At 40.0% G+C, this 18731-nt stretch overlaps 1 protein-coding gene across 1 annotated transcript in view; it reads left to right on the plus strand.

Moving 5' to 3' along the window:
- The window catches only part of LOC117295212 (dynein heavy chain 6, axonemal-like), a 119364-nt gene that overhangs the window by 86471 nt on the left and 14162 nt on the right, over window positions 1–18731 (plus strand). The window contains exons 65-78 of the mRNA XM_033778163.1: window positions 546–641; window positions 970–1110; window positions 2213–2428; window positions 3107–3225; window positions 3608–3719; window positions 3990–4111; window positions 4568–4697; window positions 7985–8099; window positions 8994–9130; window positions 13123–13469; window positions 14273–14781; window positions 15476–15715; window positions 17136–17346; window positions 17955–18057. Of these exons, the coding sequence (XP_033634054.1) occupies window positions 546–641; window positions 970–1110; window positions 2213–2428; window positions 3107–3225; window positions 3608–3719; window positions 3990–4111; window positions 4568–4697; window positions 7985–8099; window positions 8994–9130; window positions 13123–13469; window positions 14273–14781; window positions 15476–15715; window positions 17136–17346; window positions 17955–18057 (2598 nt within the window). The remainder of the gene's footprint in view (window positions 1–545; window positions 642–969; window positions 1111–2212; window positions 2429–3106; window positions 3226–3607; window positions 3720–3989; window positions 4112–4567; window positions 4698–7984; window positions 8100–8993; window positions 9131–13122; window positions 13470–14272; window positions 14782–15475; window positions 15716–17135; window positions 17347–17954; window positions 18058–18731) is intronic.

Genomic DNA, 18731 nt, shown 5'->3' on the forward strand with positions numbered 1-18731 from the left:
CTAGATAGCTCAGTTGGTAGAGTGCCGGCACGTTAATCCGGAGGTCGTTGGTTCGAATCCCACTCTAGTCAATTCTTTGTTCAACCCCAAAAATATAAATAAAGCAAACAAAAAAGTAAGCAATACTTTGAAAGCAATGTTTTTAAATCAGGTGTGATCCCTGGCTACACGGCAGTTAACTGTTGTATGCCTTCTGACTGGCACCCCTAAACAATGATATTGACAAAATAGGGAGACCACCCTCATAGGGCTAAATAGCTCAGTTGTTGGAGTGGTGGCACATTCAACCATAGGGCGATGATTCAAATCCCACTCTAGTCAATTTTCATTGTTCAACATTAGTCAATACTTTTTGCTTGGGCCTGGGTCATGCATGATGCATTCTGTTGGAGACTTTGACCTTTTAACGTTATCCATGTGATCGGCAGGGATACAACATTTGAAATTGATGACTCCTGGTCTGATGTTGTGAATGGGATCTTGCTGCAACCACTAGATAATTTTGAACACAAACCTAACTCTCTTGATGTTTGTGTATTTTGTAGATGGTGAAACCAAAACAGAAGCGAGTTGAAGAAGCAAAGGAAGCTCTCAAGCTTGCTCAGGAGAGCCTGCAAGAGAAACAAGCCAGCCTCTCTAAGGTAAACCAGACATTTATTTATCAGTTTGCTACTTAGTCCGTCAAAGACGTGGTATGGTGTTTTTTTCCACAATTTTCATACACCAAGTTCTGCATCCAAGGTGAACCTTTGATTGAATATGTTCTGTTTCACTTTGCTCTTATTCTTATAACTTTATGGAGATTATTGATCTGATCTTCTATTGACTCCAGTGTCCGGGCGGCACCCTGTACAGTTGGCACATTGGTTTATATTATATGCACGATATATGTCTGTTTGAAAGTGCCAAAACATTGCTTCTCGGATGTACACACAAAACTTCTCCTTTATTTGTTTCTTTGCACTGCAGATTCAAGAACACCTGCAGATGCTGCAGCATCAGTATGATGACAGCGTGGCACAGCGAGAATCACTACGAGAACGTAAAGTACTGACCACTCTTAGACTCAAGAGGGCCTCTGTGCTCATTACTGCGCTAGCTGATGAGAAGGTAATAAAAACCTTTTACAATAAAGTGACATTTTATATTTTCAGTGCCAACTACAAAGTTCTTGTACAAAAGCCACCATCTTCACTCCTTGTAAGATATTGAAACCGGTTACCTTTGCTGAATTCCAAAATGGATATTTTATTCAAGTTTTAAGTCTGCTTCTAGGTCTTGGTTGTGGTAGTGTACTGTCGATATCTCCCAGCACACGATCTGCCAGCGTGAAAACTTCCCTCTGGAAAAATTTAATTGTTTTGATCTCTTGCTGTGCTCCATGGTCATGTATGCCGTGGGTTGATTTAACTTACTGCCAAAGGTACTGCCTCCAGATCAACCACAGTGAAGCAACGCCCTTTGTAATTCAGCTTCTCAGCTTTAAGTGAGGTTGATCTTCCTCCCAAATTATTATTATTATTATTATTACTATTTTTTATTAATAACGCTGCTGAGTAAACTTGAGTTGCAAATCTTGATTATTGCAACTGCCTTTTAACATCTGTTCCCCAGGCATACCTGAAGCAGCTGCACAGAAAAGAACTGGGCAGCTCACATTATCTTTTAGCTAGATCGTCGTCATGACTCCAGTCCTCTACTTAAACCTCTCCACTGGCTTCCCGTAAAAGAAAGAATTCCCTTCAAAGTACTTTTGTTTGTTTTTAAAGCCTTCCATGACCAGACGCCATTATATACCAAGGATTGCTTTGCTTTTCATAACCCATCTCGCCCTAATCTTCACTCTTCTCGAGACCAATTTTTGCTTACCATTCCTAGGACCCGTAGCAAATCTGGCGATCGCACATTCACTGTAACTGCATCCAGAGAATGGAACAACATCCCTTCTTTCATTAAAGCCGCAAAATCCACAGACCAATTTAAAAAACTTCTTAAAACACATCTCTTCCCTGCTTAAGCTTTTCTCTATTTCTCATGCTTTTCAAACATTGTGTAAGTAGTCTTTCCAATAAGATTTTGTTGTTTATTTATTGTGCATTTTCAGTTTTTGTAAGCGCTGTGATATAGTTTTCTATGGGGAGTGTTTATAAATACCTGTTATTAATTTTAATTATTATTATTATTATTACTCATTTGTTTTTTCCCTCTGTAGATACGATGGGAGGATTCCATGGTAGAATTGGAATCTAAATTGAAGGGAGTGGTCGGTGATACGTTAGTCTCTGCAGCTAGCATTGCCTACTTGGCTGTCTTCACCGCTCCCTACAGGAAAGCTATGATCCAGAAATGGTGGAATGCTTGTAAGGAGTGTAGAATCCCTGTATCCGAGGGTTACACCCTGGTTGGAGCCATGACGGAACCTAATATTGTGAGTTCATTTAAGAAATAGCGTAGAAGGGGGGGGGGGGTGGATGGGCTTCAAGGTCTAATTGAGTTTTGTGATTCACTCATACATATGTAGGTCTTGAATTTTGCTCTTAGGGTCACAACAATTTTCATCTGGTAAAAGGGGCACTTCTATGGGGAAGTTTGTACTGGAACCTTGCAGTACCACAGCAAAAGCACGCAATGGGCTCCACGCAATGGGCTCCACGCAATGGGCGACTTTTGGATGGCCCTTTTTCACAGTTCTCGCCAGTAGTGCACATGCTCAGACCTATGCGCCCAATACTGAACATGCACGCTCGGAGCCACCAAAAAAGAACCATTATGCCTGCCGCCAGTGTCTCAAAAAACTCCCCTTGCTGTGGGTGCAGCAGATTATTTCCAGGCCTACACTCATTTTCCAATAGACATGAAAGACTTTTCATGAAAACGAAGAAAAAGTTACCCCTAGCTCAGTTAAAACGATGTAAAATATCATTTTATTTGATACTCTTTGAGAGTGTAATTTGAAACTTGACGTCATTTGCCTTCAGCATTCTTAGACTGTTTATATAAAAACTTTATTGTTGCATCTGATGAAATAGTGCTGATTAAAGTCTACCTTCATTGTTTTATCTATCAGACTAACACAGCCTTTTTTTATTTCTATTGTTGTTGACAGGTACGAAAGTGGCACACTGAGGGTCTCCCTCAAGACAGTCACTCTACTGAGAATGCTATCTTTGTTAAGATGGGTCATCGATGGCCACTCATGATTGACCCTCAAGGACAGGCACACAAGTAGGTTCCAAACTCTCCTCAAATACGTCTTGAATTTATTGATTTTCTAGACAGAAAGACTCATCTTGATTTGAGTTACTTTGATTCACTCATATCTATGCCCTGGGTCCTAAGATAGCTGACTCAAAAACTCAGGTATAAATAGGTACCTGCGAGGGTAGAGGTTGATATTGTGTTTAAAAAAGGGGCACTACGGCAGCTCGGAATTGAGAAAGACTACAGGAATGGTGTTGACCAGGGCACTTATTGATACATACTTGTAAAATGCACTATATATGAACTAATCACTATTAAAGGTAATGTTTAAACCACATGGGAAACTGAGGGAAAGGTGTGGTACGCCTTCGAAGGCTGATTGAGCATACCTGATTTGAAATTTCAGATGGATCTGTGAGATGGAAGGATCTGCTTTGAAGAAGGTGGAGGCAAGCGACCCAAATTACATGCGGACCCTGGAGACGTCAATCCGTGTTGGAGAACCGGTTCTTCTTGAAGTGAGTTTTGTTCTTTGGTTCCTTGTTATTCCTTCCAATGTTTTGGCAATATTACACATGCTTTATCCTGTAGGATTTGAAACTTTACATGGTCAGGATGGTGCGAATGTAATTACATTTGTGTAGGTGAGGTTTGCAGTAGCACCATTTGAAAATCTCTTTTGAGAAGTGTTGGTTCTGAAAATAACTGGTGGTTGACAACTTAACATTTTGATCATTATGCTGTAATCCATTTCAATTGTTTTCTTGATTGACTTCATTTCCTGGTAGAATGTAACTGAGGTGTTAGATCCTGGACTAAGACCCATCTTACTGAAGGAGATCGTACGGCGTGGTGGTCAAGATGTCATTCGTATCGGAGACACAGAGATTGAATACAACCACCACTTCCGGTGAGTAGTTTTTTTATATATTTTTTATTTTATTTTTTTATGCAAGTTCGCCCAAAACAAGGCTAAAAGCCACTCTAGGTGAAGGGCTACATTGGATTCAACAATAATAATAACAATAACAACAATAAACAATAATATGCCATTCTTGTATATACATGTAGAGCTCTTGAAGGCATCTCAAAGCACACAGAGCTATCAAAATATATGACCCATTTATTTACATACATTTTATGTAGCACCATGTTACGGTTTGCAAGGTGCAAGAATGATGGTCTGCCCAAGGTTTGCCAAGATGCACTGTGGTTACATGAGTTTCAATCCTGAGTTTACTGCTTGCTTGATTTTGAGTTCTTAACTGAACCCACTATTTGTTGGTTTCTTGCCAACCCCAAAAGGAAAACCATATTATAGCTTCTTTCGTTTGATCCCAGTATATTTATTTCCAAATTATTTTAGGCTGTACATGACGACCACCATTCCCAACCCTCACTACTTACCGGCTGTCTGTATTAAAGTCATCCTCATCAACTTCACTGTAACATTTGACGGATTACAAGATCAACTTCTCTCCACCGTGGTCCAACAGGCAAGTGAACTCTTCAACCTTTTTTCTGAAAAAAATAAATAATAAATTAAATCAGTCATGCATGTCCGTTGATTTACTCAGTGTATTCATGGAGTTTTTTAGCAGCAAACTAATATAAATCTTTGACTGACATGTTAGATGTGACTGTTCCCTCTAAGACTTGAAATGCGCGCACTTGCCCAGAATGACTTGAGTCGTGCCCTGATGGACTTGAGACTTGCCCTAAAGGACTTGACTATTCGTTTGTTTGCTTGGTTGTTTCTTATTTCCACTCAAGTAAACAATAAGTCATAAAACATTGGCTTTGAAGAAAATAATACAATTTTATTTTTATTTTATTTAATTTTTTATTTAATTTTGTTCAACATCCAAGCAGCGCAAGCGCCAATAATAGGAGAGATAAAAATAGTTGTTATGTATTGAGCGGAGAACCACCTAGAAACCCATGGGGCTTGTAACGATGACCCTATGTAGTTGCCAATAGGAAAGTGGGGGTTTTGTGTTCATGCAAAACTAGGAATAAATGTATTTTATTTATTTTACTTTCAAAATGCTTTTCGAAGAAAGCAAAAGAAAACCAATTAAAAATAGAAGATTGGATAAACATGTGAAATACTGGGCCTTGAAGGACTTTTGACTTACCCTAAAGGTATTAGACCTACTGCAAGTGACTTACTGTTTAAGACCTTTCCTTTAACCTTGAGACGTAATTGAGACTTGGTTCCGAAGAATCGATGATAACTCAAGAGTATAATTCCCACAATTCCCAAAACACTGTTATAACAAGAAGCATGTGCTTGTAAGATCGATTCCAATTTGTTGCAGTATATTTTTGATATTGTTAATGTAAATTTCTCATATTTTACTCTTCCAGGGAATACCCGTTAAAACGCTTACAAAGAAAATAGTCAAGGAAAATCAAGTAATACAAAAGTTTTCCACAACCTATACATGTACTAAAGTAACATCATGTGGGACTTATCACTTGGAACTTAAGCCATGTCTGAATTGGCGGCTTCGGCTACAGCTGGATGAGCGTGTTATTGTGTGCATTACACTTGGCAACAGCCCTAGCCATTCCAGTAGCCGCCAATTCAAATACGGCCCAACTGACACATTTCACACATTAAGAGTGCTAAGAGAAACCACATACGTGACTTATGTTTAAAAGAAACGATGAGTCTGAAGTTAACTTCAAAGAAAATTCCTGGTTACAGCTAGAGGGAAATTTCATCTCGAAAAGGTTGATCCACTTGAGCCTATAAAAATTATTTAGCGCTGACGAAACTGAAGAAAATGAATAGTGTTAGCTTTTTATTCAAGAGAAAATAGAATTAGCTGGTGCAAACTGCTTTAGCCAACCAATTGGTATAAAAGGAAAAAATAGTGAATGACCTGAGGTGTCGACCCTAGCCTTTGAGCAAGACTCTAGGGTCAAAACATCAGGCGATATTACATTTCTTTGCAAAATACTGTTTAGGGCGGGAAAAAGAAGAAGAAAATATTCCATATGTCTGCTAGAATGGGGGTTGCACAACTCGAATAAGTTTAACGCAAACATAACCATGTACCAAACTGATTAAAATCTAACTGTTTTATTTTGACCAAACTGGTGAAGGTGTATTTGATGATAATTTACTTGTCATGTTCATTTGGTGGCAGGTATACTGGGTACTAGCTCACTCCAGTTGCAGTCCAAATCTGCATTAATTTAACTGTCACAATTAAAGTTCATTTTTACAAGGTATAAACAGAGAAAAATTGACTGGAACAGGATTTGAACCTGCTACCTCAAGATTAACCTGCTTGCGCTCTTCAGACTGAGCTATCTCGCCTTTAAGGAGGCGGTAGCACTATTTGGTCAATATCTCTTTTTTATTTTGAATGCCAAGTAATTAACCGTTTAGCCAGTCAATCCCTTGGTTATTACATGGTATTTAAAATATATAATCGCATCCCCTTAAGGTGATCCCCTGGCTGCAGCTGCTTCTGAGGTTGTGTCATGAATTTGGGTGTGATCCCTTGCTACACGGCAGTTAACGGTTGTATGGCTTCTGACTGGCACAAGAACATAGATAATGACAAATAGGGAGACCAGAAACAGTGGGGCTAGATAGCTCACTTGGTAGAGCGCTGCCACATTACTGCGAAGGTCCCATGTTCAACTCCCCCTCTAGTATATTTTTTCTTTGTTCAACCCTAATACAATTACAAATTTACCCAATAATTTTCTCTTGTTTATCACAACAGAAATTCACTCACATTCATGAAACTATTAGAAAAATAAACATTCAGACCGTACACATATTAACACTATTCATACATTTGTGAGTTTGTGGAAGGTCATGTTTAATGACCGGGTTATGATAAAACTCCGACCAACCTTTAGTGAGTAATTTGATAACGCCTATCATAATTTTGTATTCATTGTGCATCGGTGCAAATATCCATTATAAAACATTAACATTTGATTTGTAATAACTACGTTTTCAAACTTATGTTTTTAACCTCTACAACATGTATGACATTCTTAAAAATAATTATTTGTTGTTCGTAAGATACATCGGTCCATTAAATACAGAGACTGACAGAAATAGTGACTTTTTCTTCATAATTGGTCCTTCATCTGATCTTAGCAATGTGTAGCATAAAATTGCTCCTATTTTGTAAGAGCTGGTTATGTGTTCATGTATAACCAGTGGTGCAGGGGGAAATGTGTGGTTTTGGGTCCTATACACATATGAAGCAACATCCAAAATGTCTGGGAAAAAATTCTACCCCTATTATACGATATATTACTGCCTTTTATTCATGCAAAAAATAGTTAATGGCCTGACCTTTCGACCCTAGCACCTACAATCCCGGCCATATCTCGTTGGGCCCCCCTGCCCCCTTTCAATGTTGGTTCCATTTGCCGACTGTGTTCTGAGTTACAGTCAACATTGAGCGGGGGCGGGCGGAGGGCAGGCAAATGTTTTGAATGTGAATGTGAATGGGAAGTGCACAGGGAACTGTTGTATCAGGAACGGGTGGCACAAGCATTTTGGCCGGGATTGTAGCAGAGTCTTTCTCGAAGGCTAAAAATTTGTTTTATTCATGCATAAGAAAATAGAATAAGCTGTTGCAAACTGCCTACCAGTTGGCGAGCCATAAAGACCTTTGGTATAAATGCAAACAAATTTTTTTTATTGGCATCACTTTTCCACCCTAGCAGAGTCTTTTCTAAAAAGGCTAAAGTCTTTTACAACGAATGAATTAAATGAATTTAAATCCTTTGTTTAACGCAGGAGCAACCGGTGCTTGAACAACAGAGAGGGGAGTTATTGGAGAGTATTGCTAGAGACTTAACCACTCTCAGAGATCTAGAGGATAAATCTCTAAGTTTACTCCAGAAATCAGAGGGTAAGATAGTCAGTACCGGACTCCATTTATTTAGCTGCATTTTAGGCAATACACTGAACCTGAAATGGAAGAACAATTATTTAAAGACACTGGACACTACTGGTAATTGTCACAGACCAGTTTTCTCACTTGGTGTATCTCAACATATGCATACAACAAAAAAACTGTGAAAATTAGAGCTCAATTGGTCGTTGAAGTTGCGAGATAATAATGAAAGAAAAAACACCCTTGTCACACGAAGTTGTGTGCCAATTCACCAATTCTCCTTTTCACTCTATCCTGAGCTTTTTGTTGCCAAACAATACCCCATTTGTTCATATTTTATCTCTCCATCTTCTGTTTTGTCTTCCTCTTTGGTTTTTATTCAGTTTCTTGGAGTTCAAAAAGCCATTTTGCATGCTAGATCTGAATAATGTCTGTACCGTGACGTACTTGATCTCAAGTTACCTCTTAAATTTGAATTCCTCAGACTACTTGTATATCATCAGTTGCTATGTCACATGATTACGGGCAAGCTGTTTCTTAGCTATTTAAGACCGGTGAACACCCATACACATTTCTGAATGAATTATGTCACAATGGTACCCGGGTTTGCTCATCAGGTGTTTGCTATACAAAGGCTTGCCCCGAACCATTTGACATGGCAACTGTCTTTATAGTCTGAAGAATTCAAATGTAAGCCGTACTTTGTGTTTAAGTACGTCATTGTACCAGACACTGTTCAAATCTAACTTGTAAATGGCTTATTTGTTGTTTAACAAAATGTACTTGCATCTGTTGTCATACCTCCTTGCTAGGTGACCTGCCCAACTCCTTTTCTTGGTACTTAGATTAGGGAGAAATGTTTTATAAATGTAGCTGCATATTTTAAGTCAAACTGTTTTCTTTTTCTAGGTCACATCTTGGATGATCAGGACCTTGTGGATACCTTGGAGAAGAGCAAAGTGATGTCCGAGGAAGTCCAGAAGAGAGTTGAGCAGTCTGAGGAAACGCAAAAAGAGATAGATTTGGCTCGAAAGAAATACTTACCGGTAAGTATCACGATTATTATTATGGGATTTGAGGCATTGGATGGTGAGTAATCAAGTCATTGTACAAAAAATATTAAATATGTATGCGTCATGCACAAGTCTTAGCCATTGATATGCCTTTATGCCCCTGTGAGGGTGCTGTTTGCACGCAACGTCATATGCAAGAGGTTTATAACATGATGTCCCACTAGCTTTCTCTAAAGCTTCAATGAGGGCGCCCTTGTCAATGGCTGCACTTGTATCTTTTTAGCTCTGTTAATCTCCGCTGTTTTTATAACATTTCTCTGTCTGTAACATGTTTGTCCACTCCAAGTGTGAACTGTGGCGTTTTGTAAGTACCTTTGTCATACTGTACCCGTTTTGTGCATATGGATTGAGACCGGAAAGTGATATCTCGGCTACTTTCTTTTTTGCACACCAATCGTTTTGAACCACTGGATACCAGACATGCTACAGTTAAGAAACATGACTTTATCTAGTCTGGTCCCCAGCACTACAGTAACTGCCTAATGGAGAGATTAACGTATAGCTCTAGCTACCTCAAAAGCCTCAACATTAACAATAAAAACGGGGTTTCTTCCAACCAAGACATACTGAGCATATGTCTAGAGATCCCAAATTGTTGCAAAAGAACTAAATGTGGTTGTCGTGCTGGGAAACTTCTACCAAGGAGAATATTGAGGTAATTGTGAGACCTCGATCTGTCAAACCAACCGCGTACCCACGTCTACCCTCAGTGCTCTCAGTGCCGATGTGCCACAAACAAAAACCTGCTGGAACTACTACTAGCACGAATTGCCCAAGGCTGAGCTCCCTCCCAGGTTTTTTCCTCACAAACATTCGTTTAGCCATGAATAAAGTTGATGAACTTGAAGCTATCCTCAAGCAGCCATATTCCTCCCCAATTGACATTGCTGTTCTTACAGAAACCTGGCAGTCAAACATGATCACTGATGACTACCTAGCAGTGGACGGCTTCCAGGTATTTACCAAGATTAGAACTGAAAGAAGTGGGGGTGGAGTAGCGATTTATGTTAGAGACAACATCCCTGCTATGGTTCTAACCAACATTACAGTGCCCGAAGAGCTTGAATGCCTGTGGCTACAGGTCCGACCCTATAGGCTCCCACGTCAAGTATCGAGTGTGGTTGTATGTGCAGTCTACATTCCACCTAAATCGGAACATCAGCAAACTCTGGTTAATCACATTGTCAGAACCCTCGATCTACTGAAATCAAAACATCCAGACTTGGGCCTAGTGATTTTAGGGGATCTCTACAGAACTGACACCAATCCTATATGCAGAGCTCATGCCCTGAAGCAGGTAGTTGACAAACCTACAAGAAACGATGCGATCTTGGACGTTATCATCACTAACATTAAGAACCTGTACAGCAGTCCAGTTGTAAGTACCCCGGTTGGCCGGAGTGATCATAACACTATATATTGGTCTCCCAGTGGAAACAAGATTGTGAATGGTGTCCATGTAAGATCTGTCAGACCACTCCCCAAACCGAGCATGCATGAATTTGGCAGATGGATAACAGCTCATCAATGGGAAGAGGTTTTGAATGCTACTAGCACTGGTGAAAAATCTTATGCTTTTTATTCCACGATCAATGCTGCACTGGATCTTCACTTTCCTACCAAATTAGTCGAACTTCACACTAAAGACAAACCATGGATCACTGCTGAAATCAAGGTCCTCATCAAAAAACGTCAGGTTGCATTTGCAGAGAAGAAAACATTCCTTTGGCGTCTTCTTCGTAACAAAGTCAGCCACGCCATCAGTCGAGCAAAAAAGTCATTCTACCAAATTCGTATCCAAGGCCTTAAATCCAGTGATCCATCAGGCTGGCATAGAGGAATCCAAATGATCACCAATAAGACTCAGAAGCCCACTGTGATTTCCGTCCCAGGCATACCCCAGAATGATGACAAAGCTATCGCAGAGGCAATTAACCTGGACTTTGCTTCTGTCTGTCAAAGCAGGCCCCCTATCAATCTGAAGGAACTGCCTGCTTACCTACCTGCAGAACCTACGCCTCAAATCAAAGTATGGGATATGTACAATGCCCTCAAAAAAATTTGTGCCAAGAAATCAGCAGGCCCTGATGGGCTCCCAGGAAAACTAATCAAAGAATTCGCATGTGAGCTTAGCATACCTGTTTCTGATATATTCAATTCGCCTCTTGTTGAGGGTTGTGTACCACAGATTTGGAAGGATGCAATTGTCGTGCCAATTCCTAAAGAAACACCAGCCACCATCACAAAGCTGAGACCTATTTCACTAACTGCTCTTTTCGCAAAAATATGCGAAGGGTTTGTCTCAAAATGGGTGCTTGAAGATATTCGCACATCTATCGGCCGTAACCAGTATGGTAGTATACAGGGGTCATCAACCACTCACTGCTTAATCAAACTCCTTGATGTGCTCTACAAGGGAACTGACAAAGCCGATACAGTTGGCATGCTGGTAGTGACGAACTTTTCCAAGGCTTTTGACTGCGTCGATCATACTTTGGCAATTCAGAGATTACATGATCTAGGTGTCCGTAGCGAAACAATGCCATAGATCGTAAACTTCCTGACGGCACGCCGCCAGAGAGTTCGATACCACTCTGCCCTAGCAGAATGGGAAACCATCTCTTGTGGAGTTCCACAGGGTACGAAATTGGGACCCATTGCATTCATTGGCGTTATAAATGATGCTTCTGAAAGTACCAATTCTTCTAGTTTTAAGTATGTCGATGATCTAAGCCTTGCTGAGGTCCGTCCTGCCAATGTGCCTACTCAGATTGACTTGGACCTTCATGACCTTGAAGATTGGGCTGACAGTAACCACCTCAAGCTCAATCCCTCTAAATGCAAGGTTATGCAAGTGTGCTTCAAAAGAAACCCTCCATGTCCTCCTGATATGAAGATTGCTGACAAGGGGCTTGAGCTGGTTACTGAGACCAAGCTTCTCGGTCTCACTGTTCAATCAGATCTTAGATGGGACTCTCAAGTCAATGATATGGTGTGTAAGAGCAGTCGCAGACTTTACATGCTTGGTCGTCTCAAGCGTTTTGGTGTACCCGTTGAGGACTTGGTATCTGTGTATGTTGGCTATGTGCGTCCTTCAGTTGAGTATGCGTCTCCTGTGTGGCATGGTTGCATCAGTAAACAGCAAACTCATCAAATTGAAAGAATTCAAAAAAGAGCGTGTCACGTGATCCTTGGGAACAACTATACTACATACACAGATGCTCTTGACCTCATGGGTCTCCAGACGCTTGAAGATAGACGTGATCAATTATGTACTAACTTTGCTGTTAAATGTAGTACCTCTGATAGATATGCCGGTTGGTTCCCTCATAACAACAACACTCACAGTATGGGTCTTCGCAATGCTACTAAATAGATGGTGCCTAAACATAGGACTAAGCGTTATGGCAACAGTGCAATTCCATTCCTTACTAAACTTTCAAACCAATCCTCTTAGACTGGAGCTTCCATATTTGCTTTTGTTTTATTGGTGTGTGTGTGGGCTGTAAATTTTATTTTCAATGCTTTAGTATGCCCTCATAAATGAGGGTCTCCCACATCCTGTAATTGTTGTGTTAATCTTTTCTGTTTTATCAAATTTGTTTTCCCTTTTTTGCTATCATTGTTTTTGTCATATGTTCAGTTTTTAACTGCTAGGGTTTCTCTTTTTTAGCTGTTTTTTTCCATAGTGGGGTTTCAATGTATAAGAGGGTTCCCCAACACCCTGTGCATTTTTTTAAGTGTCTTTTAGTGGTTTATCTAATACTTATTTTTACTTATTGTCGTCTTCTTATATAATGTTCCTTTGTACCCCGCGGTGGTGCAATTTTTGTGTATTTTATCTATGCTATTTTTATCAATATTGTTATCTTGTAATGCCACATTATTCAGCTTCGTGCTGCCAGTTGGTTTTTTAATAAAAATGAATGAATGAATGAATGAATGAAATTTTTATCATAATACAGGTTGCGACCAGAGGGGCCGTCCTCTACTTTGTTCTAGCCGACCTAGCAGGTATCGACGTCATGTACCAATTCTCGCTCCCCTGGTTTCAAGATATGTTCCGTACCTGCATCAACCTTGCCCACCATGATGACCAGGACAGTCGCCCCTCCTCTGGAGGAGGCAGTAAGCCCCTTAGCGGTAGGATGAGACCCTTGAGTGCCCGGAACAGCCCGGATCTAGCTAAAGGGAGTACGGGTGGAAGAGACTCATCTATGAGTGTTGGACAGAGCAGGTCCATGCTGAAAGGCAGGGAACTTGTGAAGCATTTGACGCAGATGGTTGACTACCTCACCGGGAGTATCTATAGGTAAGGATTAATTCAATATGAAACCTTTTGTATCATAAGTTAAGTTGATGAGAAAGACTCTAGGCTAGGATAGAAAAGTCAGGCCATTAAACTATTGTTTGCACTTATACACCTTGACCTTTTGGTTGATAAACAGTTTGCAACAGCTATTTCTATTTTTTCATTGTTTAATTTTGTCGGTAATTTAAAATTAATTATTTAGATTGGCTACTTAATCCACCAATGATAGTAGGATGTGTACCATTTCTGAATGACTTCATCAACTGCTGCAGTGCCTTGTAGAGGAGGTCAAAGTTCTATACTAATGTATAGAGTATGGACTCCTGCGCGTCTTGTCTCATCTTGTCTTGATGGATACTGCACCAACATCCCTTCTTACATGTAGGTGTCACATGGGAAAGGATGGTTGTGCTCATGGAATTGCTAACCATACCAGAAATACCAGGGCAAACCAACCATTTATTTGGACAACAACATTGTTAACAAGTTTTGGGAACATTGTTAAAAAGTTTTGTTAAAAGGACGAAGGTGGGGACAATTAACTGGTGGTGAGTTTTTGAGTTAACCAATTAGAATTACCGAGAACATTCAACATAGTGGGCAAAAATTGTCCATAATGTAAGAGATCTTCCAAATTTGTTCATCCAAACATGGAAACATTTGGGGGTTTTCCCAGGGAACTTTTTGCAGTGATCAGGGAGAATGGGCAGCTCTGAAGGGCTCTGCGGAACAATTAGTTATAGAATACTTCAATTCGTTGTTTTCTATTGTTAGAGATGATTTCTACTTTCATTTCCTTCCAGGGTTGTCTCCAAGGCATTGTTCGCCCATCACCAACTCGTCTTTTCCTTCATGCTGTGTAGCAGCATCATGCGTTCTAATGCCCATGTCATCAAAGACACTGTCACCCAGATGGGTTGCATCTCCCAGAAAGAATGGCAGGTCTTCTTGCAGGGGAGCGTCCTCACAGCGAGCATGGACGCTGAGGTCCTAGAGAAGCACGACGGACTCACCCCGATGCAGAGATTGGAAGCTACTAACCGCATCAGCAGCGCAACTTCCCGTAGGTCCTCCGTCTCGTCGGTCGACAGTCGACCAAGCCACACTGGAGGAGGGTATACCTCGGTCTCGCCCAAGTGGATATCTGAGAAGGCGTGGAAGCAATGCCAGTATCTCTCAGCTACACTGGAACTGTTTGATGGACTGTGCATGTATATATTAAATTGTGTCGAGCAGTGGCACACGTTTGCTAAGTCGTCGGATCCGTATAGATTGATGGCCAGCAAGTTTGAACTCAAGACTTCTCAGAAAGGTAAGGCCTTACAAAAAGCAAACTTTCAATTCTGACTGACCAATGGGGCTTTGTGTTATTGTTCTCAAATAAGGAAACTTCTCTTGCAATTGGCAACTTTACCACTATCGCTTCTCACTGTCTAGGTTAACCTTGGTATACCGCTTTGGGATTATTGGCATTTAAAATACAGTTTATGTGGTTTTCATTACATAATTTTCTGTCTATACTTTTAATTGTTTCTGCAGTGGTTTTAATGGTACATTTTTATGTAACCACTTCCTTAATAATTTGTGTATTTAGAAGCGTCTTAGAGTTTGCATTTTCATTAGTGTTTGTGCGCTATATAAATACTTGATTATTGTTATTGTTGTTACTATTGTTATTATTAGCTATTGACCTAGCCAAGCCTAAGCAATACTGATGGCTAAAACTGACTGGTCTTTGACAGGTTATATGCTTCAACCTCCCCCCCCCCCCTTTCTGGATTTTCTGTTAATCATCGGCATACTCCCAGACAAATCTTTTAACAACAAAATTCATCAAAATATCTGTGCAATAAAATGCATTTTCAAAGTCAGGATAATAGAATAATTTAATGAGCCGATGAGAAGTCATGAGATTCCTATTTGATTTGATTAGATTAGATTTGAATTATTGCCATTTATATACAAATATACAGTAGAAATTTGTTTGTAAAATATTCCTCTTCCAGGATTGGCTAAGTCTGACTCCATCCGCTCAGTTGGGAGTCCCTTTAACTGGGAGGTCCTCCAACCATTCGATCGTCTGATCCTAATCTCTGTGCTACGTCAAGACGCCCTGGTGTCCTCAATTCGCTTCTTCGTGGATGAACTGATGGGTTCAAAGTTCCTGTCGACTGGCGGCTTTGAGATGAAAGAGATCTTTGATGAGTCCAACGCTAAGCATCCCTTGATCTTCATTCTATCACCTGGTAAGGTTTCTTTCCCAAATCTTTCATAATTATTGTAGGTTCGGGAAAAGGGGAAGGTTTGGGGAATACAGTTTGACAAATCTGTTTACAAAAGCAATAATAGTAATAATAATAGTTAGTTTTTTATAATACAGTTTGACAAATCTGTTTACAAAAGCAATAATAGTAATAATAATAGTTAGTATTTTTATAGCGCTTTTTACGCCCGAAGGGAGCCCAAAGCGCAGGGCCTTAAATCATTCCTTAAATCATCGCAGCTCCCTGGGGAGTACACAGCCTTGTGCAACCAATAGCGCTATTAGGATATATCAGTTACAAGAACCATCTCTACCCACAGGTACCCGTTGGGTAGAGAGAAGCATGTAGTTAAGTGTCTTGCTTGGTGTCACGACTCTCGAACCCACACTCTGCTGAACAAAATCACCAGACCTTGAGTTCGATGCTCTTAACCGCTAGGCCACGTCATCCTACAACATGTAAATGCAATGTAGCTTGTTCCTTGAACCTAGGCATCGTCCATCCAATGCAGGATGTATCCCTCTGTCATAATTTCTCCATATACATGTTGCCCTTTTCTTATCCGCTCTGGTCGAGTTCTTCCTTGTGATCTTCACTTTGTCTTTATTTCGGTGTACCTCTGGATCTTTCCCTACTCTGGGTTGCCATTCTGTAGCTCTTAGTGTCCATCTATTGTCTGTCACCCTTACTATATCACCAGGTACAAGAAAGCAATGTTATGAGATAAATTTGTGTTTCACAAAAACCCAATCATTTGCTCTCAAGAATGCAAGATCAACCTTTTTCTCAAGTGGGTATTCTAACATGGACCCAATTTCTTAAAGCTGCTCAAGGAAACAAAGTATTGTAGCCCAGCGTATCAAAATATTGCTTACCAGAATTTGGTTACAAGCCAAACTACCATGAACATGTAAGGCGTTCAATTTGTAACTGCTATCCTGCTCATTTCTGCCAAGCACAAAATTAATTAGCAATATTTTACTGCTTAAAGGCAGTGGACACTATTGGTAAATACTCGAAATACTTATTAGCATAAAACCTTAATTGGTAACGAGTAATGGGGAGAGGTTGATAGTATAAAACAGTTTGAGAAACGGCTCACTGAAGTAACGTAGTTTTCATGAAAGAAGTCATTTTCCACGAATTTGATTCCGAGACCTCAGAGTTGAAATTTGAGGTCTCGAAATCAAGCATCTGAAAGCACACAACTTCGTGTGACAAGGATGTTTTTTCTTTCATTATTATCTAGCAACTTCGAATTTTCAAAATTTGTTATTTTATACATATGTTGAGATACACCAAGTGAGGAGACTAGTCTTTGACAATTACCAATAGTGTCCACTGTCTTTAAGCAGGATTGGAATGGATCATTACAAATTTGTCTCTCCTCTCATTCCACAAGGCGTTGACCCTACAGCTGAGTTGATGCGCTTTGCCCGTGAGCAGCGAGGTAGTACCCTCCATGTTGATATGATCTCACTAGGGCGTGGTCAGGGACCTAAAGCTGAGGAGTTGATTGCCAAGGCACAGATCTTGAAAGGGCGATGGGTGTTCCTGCAGAATTGTCACTTAGCTGCTTCGTTTATGCCTCGACTGCAAACAATTGTTGAAGGGTGAGTTTTTCAGATATTTTTGTGGGGTTTTGTTTTCCAGATAACTTGTCCACATTATTTGTATATTCCTAGGATTTGTCAAGTTAATATTCCAATGTGTATCTTTGTGTGCCTGGCAGTAGGGCTCAAGAAAGTGTGCAGAGGGAGTTGTGAAAATCAATTTAATTGTAGCGTCATGTTTTGGGAAAATGAGTTGAAAATTTGGGTCATTTCTTGAACTGTTACTTGTCTTTGTTTGAAGTTACATTCAGTGTGAATTGTGAATTGTGATTCTAGTGACATTACAGTTATGCATCAGGACATGCACAACATTGGTAAGATTTAAAATATAAATGTTCACAGATGTGCACATAGCTTAGCTGGTATAAAGATGGTCATGGCGGAAAACTGTTAAAGCAACACAGTAGGTCTGCCATTTTAGAGTTCTACGCACATGTACGATGAATTGCAATTCATATCATGTGTTCGTGCAGTTCTAGTAACATGACATGCGTGTGTTCTTACTCCAGCATGGGCAGTGATATTAGAAGGGTTTACTGTTTACAGCCATCAATAACCAGATTGTTTGGATTCATTTTTAAAATAATTATTCTTCTCATTCGTATCAGTTTTAGTAAACCCAGCGCTGACATCGATCCTCAGTTCCGACTCTGGTTGAGTTCTAAGCCTGACCCCTGCTTCCCTGTTAGTATACTACAGACAGGCATGAAGGTAGGTCAAGCAGTCCCAATTGAGTTCTCTTGGAACCATTTGAATACCAAGGGAAACTGACTGGGTAAACATAGGGGTAGATAGCTCAGTTGGTAGAGCGCCGACACATTAAAGGAACACATTGCTTTGGATCGGAAGAGTTGGTCTATAAAAAGCGTTTGAAACTGTTTATTAATAAATGCGTATAGTTAGAAAGATGTTGTACAAATAGAATATAATGATCCACACAAGTATCACTCAAACTTGCATGGTTTTCATTTATGACGCGAACTAACACGGTGTCGACCATGTTAGTCGCCGAGGTAAAAAGAAAACCAGGTGTATTTTCGAGTCATATTTATATGCATTTTATAACAACTGGTTACAGAACACTATTCAAAAACCAACTCGATCGATCCAAGGCAACGCGTTCCTTTAATCTGGAGGTCATTGTTTCAGTACAACAAAATTGTCTCTTATAAATGTATTTCAGCAAGATGTTTTTATGTATAAGTTTGTAAACAACCAACTTCCTAAATCATTACTCAATCTTTTTGTTTTTAATAGCACCGTACATGATTACAATACTAGGTCGTCAGCTAAATTTCATGTTCCCCTATTTAGATCAACTCTTTCCCCAACACACAATTTCTTTCACTGGACCAAAAAACTGGAATAATCTTCTACCTCCAATT

Source organism: Asterias rubens, chromosome 1, assembly GCF_902459465.1.
Source record: "Asterias rubens chromosome 1, eAstRub1.3, whole genome shotgun sequence".
In the NCBI taxonomy this organism is placed as follows: domain Eukaryota; kingdom Metazoa; phylum Echinodermata; class Asteroidea; order Forcipulatida; family Asteriidae; genus Asterias; species Asterias rubens.